The 10899-nt window shown below is 54.1% G+C and overlaps 1 protein-coding gene across 1 annotated transcript; it reads left to right on the top strand.

Annotated features, from left to right (window-relative positions):
* Positions 1-8385: 8385 nt before the first annotated feature.
* LOC132334778 (zinc finger protein 239-like) lies at positions 8386-9541 on the top strand. Its single transcript, XM_059860892.1, has one exon. It carries the CDS (start codon positions 8397-8399, stop codon positions 9303-9305), a length of 909 nt encoding a protein of 302 aa, XP_059716875.1. The 5' UTR covers positions 8386-8396; the 3' UTR covers positions 9306-9541.
* The last annotated feature ends 1358 nt before the right edge of the window (positions 9542-10899 follow it).

Here is a 10899-nt window from a genome sequence, read left to right as displayed (position 1 = left end):
TCTGCAGAAAAAATCCCAGCAGAACACTCAGGCTGAGCTTCTCCCCTTTGCTGCTCCCCAGCAGCTATGAGTTCCTCCTCCAGGTCTTTCTTGTCCTGCTCTGCTTTCCACTCCTTTAAGGTGTTATAAAGCAACCTCCAAGTAGGAGATAAATCTGCAGCTGCTTTATCCCCATTCTGAATTACTTCCAGAGTTTTTCTCCAACTTCTTTCCAAGCTCTAACACTAAAAGCAGTAGTTACATCAGTCTTAAAATTTTGAGACTTTGCCCATATTAAAATACTATGCAGAGCATAGTCTGTTGTTTTAACTACTTTTGTTTTTAAGAAAGTTTTCCATGTAGATAAAACAATCTGTTCTTCACTTGTTAAATTATTTCCCATTGTTCCCAGCAGCTCACCTTTTTTCCAGGTGTCAGAATCAGGTCTGGACTGGCAGCTGCTCCCCGCTGCTCTCAGCTTCGCTGGGCTCTGTGCTCACTGCCCCTCGCCCGGCAGTTCCATCACGTCAGGGTAGCACCAAATGTCACCGTTAGGCCGGACGTGACATACACACGTGACCAAAGTCCAGGAAGAAAAAAAGTTTTTATTCTGCGTCTTCTCCCATTTATCCACCCTTAGCAAAGCGTGATCTTAAGTCATTAACTACATCACAATAACTTATTATATTCATTGGTGCAAAGCAATCAGCATCAATATAATTGGCAAAAGTTTAACAGAAATTTAATAAGGCACGTATACACATCCACTTAGGCACGTAGTCTAGCTTACAAAAGTTCTCATGTATCTTTTCTAATCGGTTTCCATGCTGACGGCCTTGTCTTCTTCCTTGCTATGGATACACCGAAAATCATCACGTGTTATTTCTTCTATTAACTCAGCTTTGCTTGCAGGCCAGCTGTCAAGCCCCACCAAAGCAGCCACTCTGCCCATGGACAGCCCAAGATTCACATTTGCTGGAGCCATCAGACTCAGTCTGAGCTGTCCTTTTTCCAAGCTGCTAAAAGAACCTGCCCCAGCCAGTGCCATGCAAACAGGGAGGGTTCTGTCAAGCCCAGGAGAGTGCCCAGAGATTTGGGGTCTGTGAATGCTGGCACAAGAGATCAGGCACAGGGAAACACCTGCAGGAGGAAAATCTCCAGGAAGACAGAAGATCAGGCAATGAGAGAAAACCAAACTCAGAAATGCTGTCGCAGGGAGAGATCAGAGATGTCCACAGGATCCCCTCCAGTGCAGCCCCTCCCTCTGAAAAAGTCCCCTCCCTCCTGTGCCCCCAGCCAAGCCTCTGCCCTCAGGGCCGGGGCTCCAAGGCGTGCAGCCCCTCCTGTGCAGGCAGAGCTGCAGCAGAGCCGTGGGGCAGCTCTGCAGCCCCGGGCCCAGTTCCCTCTGCAGGGCACAGGGCTGGGAGCAGCTGCCTGGCCCTGGGGGCTCTGGCAGGGGGCACAGCTGGCTCAGGGTGACGCTGTCCCCAGTGCCCGGCTCTGGGCAATGCTGTCAGTGCAGCCAGGGAAGGAGCTGCATCTCCCTTCATCCAATGCCATCATAGGAACATCTGGAAGTCTCCCTGAGATTTCAGTCCAAGCTGGGAACTTCAGTCCAGGGTACAAATCTGTCCTAGGGCATCTCAGAGTTATAAGATTGACAGGGAAAGGCAGAGGCGTTGTGACACTGAAAATGCTGCTGGGTTGGTGGAATGAGCAACGTGAGTCCTTGTCTACAAATGTGGAGCTGGGCTGTGGTGGATCCATCTGCTCTCAGCAGCACCTGGTCACTTTTTAAGGGAAAGGTTGGAAGGTGATGACCCTCCACCTGAGAAAGGTTAAATCCCAGAGAAACTCTGAACAGGTCAGAATGACAGACCATCTCCCCTCACTCTCCACTCACCACTTTGCCTCACAGAACTTGCTCTGTTCTCCCTGAGTGTAGCAGTGTTATAGGTTGACTATATGATGCTTTTATCCCCAGTCGTCTTGTTCTGTTTGTGCTGAATAATAAGTTTTGCACCTTTAAGACTTGTTCCAGAGAGTGAAGGAGAGAGAGAAGCAGCAGCAGTTTGTTTTCAGACACAACTCACTCCTCCACATTCCTGCTCCTGGACTGTGTTGTCGGCAGACAGACAGCGGGACAGAGCTCTCCTTTGCTTCTAGTTAGTTTAGCTAGGTGAGGCAAAGAAGTTCTCTAGACTGTGGTTTTTCCCTTTTCTTTGGCCCTGTTCACACCTGCTCTGGACTGAACACCAGCAGAGCACCGGCAGCTCCACCTGTGGCCCCCGGGCCGGGCCTGGGCCGCGGCATTTCCAGCACCGGAGGGGCTGAGCAGAGACTGAGTGAGCTGAACTGCAACCCAGGGGGGACTTGGTGAGTTTGTCATCTCTTTTGGAGCAGCAAAGAGTTTCATTGTTTAATATTGTTTAAGTTTTATTGTTTAATGAACAGGTTTTTCCACTTTTCTCCAAGGAGGTATTTTCTCCCGGACCGGTTGGGGGAGGGGCGACTGAATCTGCTTTCCTAGAGGAGCCCCTTTGGGGGGTTCTCTCCCAAACTTGCCCTGAACCAGGACAGTGACAGTCTCCAGAATTTTGGGGGTTTTATTGGGGTATTTGGGGAATTTTATTGGATTTTTGGGAGCATTATTAGGATTCTTTGCAGGTCCAGGAATTTTGAGGAATTTTTTTTTTGTTCTTTGGTGGGATTTGCGGGGGTTTGTGGGGTTTTTTTGGATGCTGCCAAGATTTCTTTGGGTCTTGGGGGGATTTTGTAGGACTTTTTGTTGTTTTGGGCATATTTTTGGGAGGATTGGTGGGGTTTAATTGGGATTTTTGGGGGGGTTGTTGGGATTTCAATAGATTGTGTGGGCTTCGATTGGGATTCTAGGGTGTTCTAATGTGATTCTGTGAGATTTAATTGGGACTTTGTGGGTTTTATTGGGATTTTCTGGGCTTTGAAGGAGATTTTAGTGCCTCTCAGCCCTTCCCCACAACTGGGGACAACCCCAAAGCCCCCTCAGACCACCCAAGGTCCCCCAAAATCCCCCCAAAATTACAATAAGATCTTCCAAAACCCCAGAGAATCCCACAAAATACCAGTGAAACCCACTCAAATTAAAAAATACTCCCAAAAACTTCAATAAATGCCCCAAAACAACCAACCCCCCACAAAACCCCCAAATCCACACCACCCCCAAAACTCAGTAATTGTCTCCAAAATAAAATCCCCCAAATTCCAAAACCCCCCAAATCCACACCACCCCCAAAACTCAGTAATTGTCTCCAAAAACCCCAATAATTCCCGCTAAACTCCCTATAAAATTCCCCAAAGCCCAAAAAAGCCACCCCCAAATCCCCAAAACCCTCCCAAAAAAGCCCCCCAAAATCCCCCCAGACTCACTGGGGCCGTCCTGGATCAGGGGGCACCGGCCGGTGGAACAGGAGCCACTTCAGGGGGCCCTCGGAGCTTTTTGGGGAGGGGGCACCATGGGAGACCCCCCCCCCCCCAAAAACCGGTAAGGGGGGGACACCCTGCTGTGACCCCTCCCCCTGAAACCCCCAGACCCCGGTTCAGGGTGGGCCTGGGACCCCCCGGGACCCCCAAATCTCGCCCAGGACCCCTCCAGGAACCCCAAACCCCCCAGAGCCCCCCAGGGTTGGCCCAGGACCCCCTGAGAGCCCCCAGACCCCAATCGGGCCCAGCCCAGGATGTCCCCTGAGACCCCCCCAGACCCTTCCCAAGACCCCACCCAGGACCCTGCCAGGACCCTCCAGACCCCTCCCCAAACCCAACTCAGGCTCCCCCAGCCCTTCCCCAGACCCCCGCAGGACCTCTCCCCAAAGCCTTCCACACCCCCCAAAGCCCCTCCCCAAAACCTCCAAAACCCTCCCAGGACACCCTCAGGACCCCCCAGAACTCTCCCCAAACTCCCCCAGGACCATCCCAACACCCCCAGACCCTCCCAAGACCTTCCTACGACCCCTCCCCAAAACCCCCCCAGACCCGCCCATGTCCCCCCTCGAGACCCCTCTTAGGACCCATCCGCACCCCCAGGTCCCCCCACAATGCCCCAGGACCCTCCCCAGACCCCACCCAAAGCCCCGGACCCCTCCCCAAAGCCCCCCCAGACCCCCCAGGACCCTCCCGCACCTGTCCCCAGCCCGGCGGGTCCCGGTGGCGGCGGGGAACGGGGCGCCGCTCAGGGCTCGCCTCTGATTGGCCGGAGCCGCGCAGGGAAGGCGGGCGTTACTGAGAGGAACCACGCCGTGATTGGTTTTTTGGGGACATGCAGCATGGTCATTGGTTGAATCGGGTTGAGGTGCGTCGCTATTGGCTGGGAGCCTGCCCACGCGGCGGAGGCGGGTGATTGTGAGGCGAAAGCGGCAGAGGAGAAGCTGAGGTGGGGTCGGGGGGGGAAACTGGGGGGGGGGGGGGGGGTTTGGGGCGGGTCTGAGGGGAAAGGGGGGATTTTTGGGGGCATTGACTGGAAATAGGGGGTGTGCGGTGGGTTTGGGGGGAATGAAGGCGTGTGAGGGGGCTTTAGGGAGCTTTGGGGGAAGCTAGAGAGGGTCTGGAGCTTTCTCAGGTGGGTTTAGGGAGATCTGAGGGGAATTAGGAGGGTCTGAGGGGATTTTGAGAGGAACTGGGGTGTTGTGAGGGGATCTGGGAGGTTCTGAGGTGGGTCTGGGGGGAATTTGGGGGAGTCTGGGGAGATTAAGGGGTCTGAGGGGGATTTGGGGCAGTCTGATGGATTTGGGGGGCGTCTCAGGTGGGTCTGGGGTGAATTTTGGGGAAAACTGTGGGGAGTCTGATGGTCCTGGGGAGGTTTTGGGGGTCTTGAAGAGTGGTTTTGGGTCTGGAGTGGTCCTGGGCCAACCTTGGGGGACTGTGGGGGACCTGGAGGAGATTTGGGGGTCCCGGGGGGTCTCAGGCTCACCCTGAACCGGGGTCTGGGGGTTTCAGGGAGGGGGCACAGCAGGGGTTCCCCCTTCAGGTTTTTGGGGGGGGGGGTCTCCCATGGTGCCCCCTCCCCAAAAAGCTCCGAGGGCCCCCTGAAGTGGCTCCTGTTCCACCGGCCGGTGCCCGCTGATCCAGGACGGCCCCAGTGAGTCTGGGGGGATTTTGGGGGCTTTTTTAGGGGATTTTGGGAGGGTTTTGGGGATTTGGTGGAGGTTTTTGGGGAGAATTATTAGGTTTTGGGGGGATGTTACATGATTTGGGGGGGTTTTATGGATTTGTGGGATTTTGGATTTTGGGGGATTTTATTGGAGTTGTGGAGGGTTTCTTGGGGGGGATTTATTGAAATTTTCAAGAGTGTTTTTAAATTTCGGTGGGTTCTGCTGGTATTTTGTGGGATTTGTGGGTGTTCAGAGGTTTTTTTGGGGATTTTTTGGGGATTTTGGAGGTTTTTAGTGGAATTTTGGGGGGGCTTTGTAGTTACCCCCAGCTGTGGGGAAGGGCTGAGAGGCACCAAAATCTCCTTAAAATCCCCAAAAGTCCCTATAAAACCCACGACATCCCAATTAACTCTCACAAAGTTCTGTTAGAACACCCTAGAATCCTGATAAACACCCACAAAATCCATTGAAATCCAAAATCCTCATTAAACCCCACAAATCCCTGCAAAAATGTCTGCAAAACCATAAAAAGTCCCACAAAATCCACCCCGAGACCCAAAGAAATCTTGGCAACACCCAAAAAACCCCACAAAAACCTCCCCAAATGCGAACAAAAAACTCCAAAAAATTCCTTAAAAAACCTGAATCTCCAAAGGATCCCACTAAATGCCTCCACAATTCCAATAAACCCCCCCCAAATCCCCCAATAATCCAAATAAACCCCCTCAAAATTCCAGAGAATCTCACAAAACCCTCACAAAATCATAGTAAAAGCCCCAAAAGTACAAAAAACCTTAGAAGATTTCAATAAATCTCGAAACACCCCCCTCCCACAAGGCCAATAGATTCCCCCAAAGTCCAAACCCACCAAAATCCACAAACCTCCCAAAATCCCCAACACCCCCCAAACTCAGTGATTCTCTCCAAAAACCCCAATAATTGCCCTAAACTCCCAACAAACTCCCCCAGCCCACTGGTATGAACCAGCTGTGCTCCACATGGTTCCAGTTGCTCTCTTTCACCCTCACTTTTGTTCCAGTCACCCCCAGTATCTCCCAGTGTTCCCCAGTTCCCTCGTTCCCTCCAGCATGTTCCCAGTCACTCCCAGTATGATCCCATTTGCTCCCAAGCACTCCCAGTCACCCTCAGTTTAGTGGCACTCACTGCCAGTGTGATCCCAGTCACCTCCAGCATGATCCCTGTTCATCCCAGGATAAGCCCAGCAGTTTCCAAATGCCCACAGCATGCACCCAGTCACTCCCAGTCATTCCCAGTTGCTCCTAGCATGATCCCAGTTCCTCACAGCTGCTCCCAGTCACCCTCAGCACCATCCCAGTTATTCCCAGTACATCCCATTTGCCCCAACATGGTCTCATTTGCTCCCCACAGGCTCCTGCTCACTCCCAGTGTGATCCCAGTCTCCATCAGTGTGATCACAGTCTGCCCTGGCAGTATGATCCCAGTATTATATCAGTACAAACCCAGCACAGTCCCAGTCACTCCCAGCATGATCCCAGCATAATGTCAGCACAAACCCAGTACAGTCCCAGTATGATCCTACTATGATCCCAGTATGATGTCAGTACAAACCCAGTACAGCCCCAGTCACTCCCAGTACAATCCCAGTATGATGTCCATACAAACCCAGTACAGCCCCAGTCACTCCCAGTATGATTCCAGTATGATGTCCATACAAACCCAGTACAGCCCCAGTCACTCCCAGTACCATCCCAGTCCAGCCCAGTCCCTGGCAGCGCTGCCACTGCTGGGATCCCCCAGCCCTGGGTGCGTTCCCCCCTCCCGGAGGTGCCGAGAGGAGCCCCAAGGGCTGGCAGTGCCCAGGCAGGGTCCCCAGCAAGGCCCAGTTTGGATGTGCAGCCCCCAGTTTTCCCAGTTTGCCTCTCCTTTGGCCCGGGCCGGGTTCCCCCCGCCCGCAGCGGCTGGGAGCAGCCGAGAGCCCCGCACTGCTCATCCCGACCTGTCCCGGCTCCATCCCCGCTCCTGCTGCGGGAACGGGGCACCGAGGGTGTCGCTGCTGCTGGGGGAGGAGGAGGAGGGAGGGAAGGGGAGGGATGGAGGGGGAGAAGGAGGTGGGGTTAGGGAGGGGGAGGAGGTGGGGGAGATGGAAGAGGAGGGATGAAGGCGGAGAGAGCAGTGAACGAAGGAGGGAAAGGAGGTGGGGTTAGGGAGGGCGAGGAGTAGGGATGGAAGGGGAGGGATGGAAGAGGAGAAGGAGGTGGAGATAAGACTGCGGAGGAGGACAAGGAGCGGGGATGGAAGGGGAGAAGCGGCAGGAAAAGGAGGGGCAAAGGCGGATCAAGGCTGGGCAGACGGAACCATGTGCTCGAGCCCTGCCTGGATTTGCAGCCCCCACCTGTGGGATCATCAACCGCCCCCCATCGCGCAGGTGGGCGGAGAGCGGGAGCTCGGTCCAGATATCCCGGGGGGATCCCTGGGTGGGGTTTTTTGGGGAGATGTTTGGAGAATGAAGAAGTCCAAGGCTTAGTGGAAAAGGCCCCTTGGGGGGACATCGGGGGGTGCCGTTGGTGGCTGCCGGCAGAGGCAGCCTGGAGGAGCAGAGCCCTGTGTCCCCCAGGAGCCCAAAGTGGGGAGCCCAGAGAGGGGGGAGCGCTGCCATTGGCGGGACCCTCAAGAGCTGGAGAGGGGCAGGGGGGACTCCTTGGAGCCCCTGCAGCCCAGAGCAGGGAATGAGGGGAGAAGGGAGCCCGGGAGCCTAAACAGCCCCGGCATCCCTAAATGGGGAGGGCAAAGAGGGGGGAGCTTTTGGGATTGCTGGGACTGCCAGCAGCCTGGGCAGGATGGGCAGTGAGGAGAAGGGGGACCTCCAATCCAAGTGTGACCCCCGGCAGCTGGGACAGGGGGGAACCCCGAACACCAGAGGGACCAGGGACAGGGAACTCTTTGGAGGCTTTTTCAGGGCTGAATTTTGGTGTTTGGGAGGTTTTTATGGAGCCCAGGTGGCCTGTGACTTGTAGAGATGGACTTGGGCAAAGGGACCTTCAAAATCCACGTGGTCATCCATTGTTTTACCCAAACCAGGATTTCCCATTGCAGCCCCTGGGAGGCAGTGAGGAAGAGGAAGGTGCCCCAGGACACTGAGGCAGGTGAGGAGGAAGTCAGTGCCCCTTTCCCCCTCTCTCCTGCTCCATTTCCCAGCCCAGCGCGGCCCCCGGCTGCAGGACAGCCCTGGGGGGATCTCCTTCCCCTTGCCTGTGGCACGGAGGCAAATCCCATCCTGTTTTTGTCCCTCCTCCTCCAGAGCAGGAGCTGAGCATGGAGAGCAGGGAGGACAAATCCCCACGGCAGAACCTGGTGGAAGAGGCCGTTTTGAGCAGCTCCACAGCACAGGAATCCAATGGGGAGGAAAAGCCCCGGAGATCCTGCACGAGGAGGGGCTGCAAACGCAGATGGCGGGGATCTGAGGGGGAAAGAGCCAGCCTGGGCCGGGAAGGCGGCCGGAGATGGAGCCAGAGCTCAGAGCTGGTGCTCCATGAGCAGCTCCATGATGGGGAGAAGCCCCACACGTGTGAGGAGTGTGGGAAGATCTTCAGGTCGAACTCTGAGCTGATCAGGCACCAGAGGACCCACACTGGGGAACGGCCCTACGAGTGTGATCAGTGCAGGAAGAGGTTTCAGACCAGCTCCAATCTCCTCAAGCACCAGCGCACTCACACAGAGGAGAGGCCCTTCCGCTGCCCCGACTGCGGGCAGGGCTTCAGGCAGAATGCCCATCTTGTCACGCACCGACGCATCCACACTGGGGAGAGGCCCCACGAGTGTGAGGAATGTGGGAAGAGCTTCAGGCACAGCTCCAACCTGATCAGTCACCGGAGAACCCACACCGGGGAGAGGCCCTACGAGTGTCGGGAGTGTGGGAAGAGCTTCAGCCAGCATTCCAACCTGGTCATCCACCAAAAGATCCACACTGGGGAGAGGCCCTACGAGTGTTCTAAGTGTGGGAAGAGATTTCAGAGCAACTCCCTTCTTCTCCAGCACTATCAGATTCACAGAGAGGAGAGGCCCTTCCAGTGCCCTTACTGTGGGAAAGGATTCAAGCACAACTCCACCCTCATCACCCACCGGCGCATCCACACTGGGGAGAGGCCCTACGAGTGTCCCCAGTGTGGGAAGAGCTTCAGCTGGAGCTCTAACTTGACCCAACACCAACAGAGGCACCGGTAAGGGAAGCCCTGCGAGTGCCCCGAGTGCGGGAAGAGCTTCGTGTGCTGCTCCAGCTCCATCCCCCACTGGAGGAGCCCCTTTGGGCACAGCCCTGGTCACCCACATTCCCTGTGATCCATGTTGGGAACACACCTGGCTGCTTCTCCTGTTTCTTTGGCCTTAATTTTCTTCTGATTCATCTTCATCCCTTAAAACCACCATAAACATGGTTAAATAAATGAAATTGATCAAAGATATCTAAAGTCCCACCATTTCTCAGGTGTTTGAGGAGGAATTTAGGATTTGGGGACACATTCTGTGTGGAGTGTCCCTGTTGCTAAAAGGCAGGAATTTGATCTCATCCTTCTTGTGTTGCTAACAACTCCTCCCCTCGCCCAAACCCAAACTCCACCCCTGGCGTACCCTATAAAAACCCCATGGCCCTGCCTTTGCCCTGTTTTTTGGGGTCAGAAATGAATTCTGGAGCTCTCTGAAACCAGGACCCGTCTCGTTTGTTCCCAGCACCGGCAGCTGCAGCCTCCCTGGACACCATGAACTCTGGAGAATGGGGGCAGCCAGTGAGGACATGTCCTGGATTGCAAGATAAGTGTGTGTTGTGTTTGCCATCTGTCAGAGGTGGGGCAGTTATCTTCTGTGCATTGGGCAATTTAGCTCTTCCACAAGCAATCCTCAGGAGAGTGAACATGTTTTTCACAGGCAGCTTCACAGAAACTGGAAAACGTGGGGGTTCCCAGGAGGGGGCACCCCTGATCCAGGGCATCGAGGCGCTGCCTGCAATCGTCCATAACCACCCCTAAGGAGCCTCCAGGGCTTCACCCTCCATGAGCTGCAACAGTCGTGTCAGGAAAGGTGACAAGAGCCCGTGGAATGGTCCTTGTTGCAGGCAGATTAGCCACTTGTAGCTCTTCAAAACTCCCTCCTTTAAAAAAATGAAAAAACTGAAACCATTCCTAAATGTGAAAACCATGTTCACTCTCCTGTGAAAATGTAAAAAGTTTAATAAAGGACAGTGGGAGACCAGGACCATGGAGCAATGGTTATTATGGCTGGGTGCATCTTGGCACTCAGCCAGGAGCACCCTGTTCCCTTCGGGGATCCCCTTGAAATGCCTTTTCCCTTACACCAGCCTGTTGCATATTCATAGACCCTCATGCATATCCATAAACTACTTCACATATTCCAGGAATGATTTTACATGGCCCCTCCTTGGGTCTGCCTTTTCAGAGCATGTGTGTTTCTTGGCTGTGGTTTTGGCTCCTTCTCTTTATCACCTCCAGTTTTTGGGCCTTGGTCACTCTGGCTTCAGACAGGGAGTGCTGATAGTTGGCAGATCTGTGCATGTGTCCTCATCCTGTGTGCATTGGATGTTATCCCATCCCAGCAGGAATTTTAACACAAGCAGCTATTTCATGAAGCTTAATTAACAACAGAAATAAAAGCTGTATCTTTACAACAAAGTTGCTTTAACATCACAGATATAAAATCCATTTTAATATTTGCTAAAAGCCACTATTAGAAGATGTATCCATAACATTGCCCATATCTTTCCTTAACCTTTTGTTCCCAAGTGTGCAGCAAGGAGTGAAAACTGCCA

Source organism: Haemorhous mexicanus, chromosome 16 (genome assembly GCF_027477595.1).
Source record: "Haemorhous mexicanus isolate bHaeMex1 chromosome 16, bHaeMex1.pri, whole genome shotgun sequence".
Classification (NCBI taxonomy): domain Eukaryota; kingdom Metazoa; phylum Chordata; class Aves; order Passeriformes; family Fringillidae; genus Haemorhous; species Haemorhous mexicanus.
The sequence above is the reverse complement of the archived record's forward strand: the minus strand, read 5'-3'. Positions and strand labels throughout refer to the sequence as shown.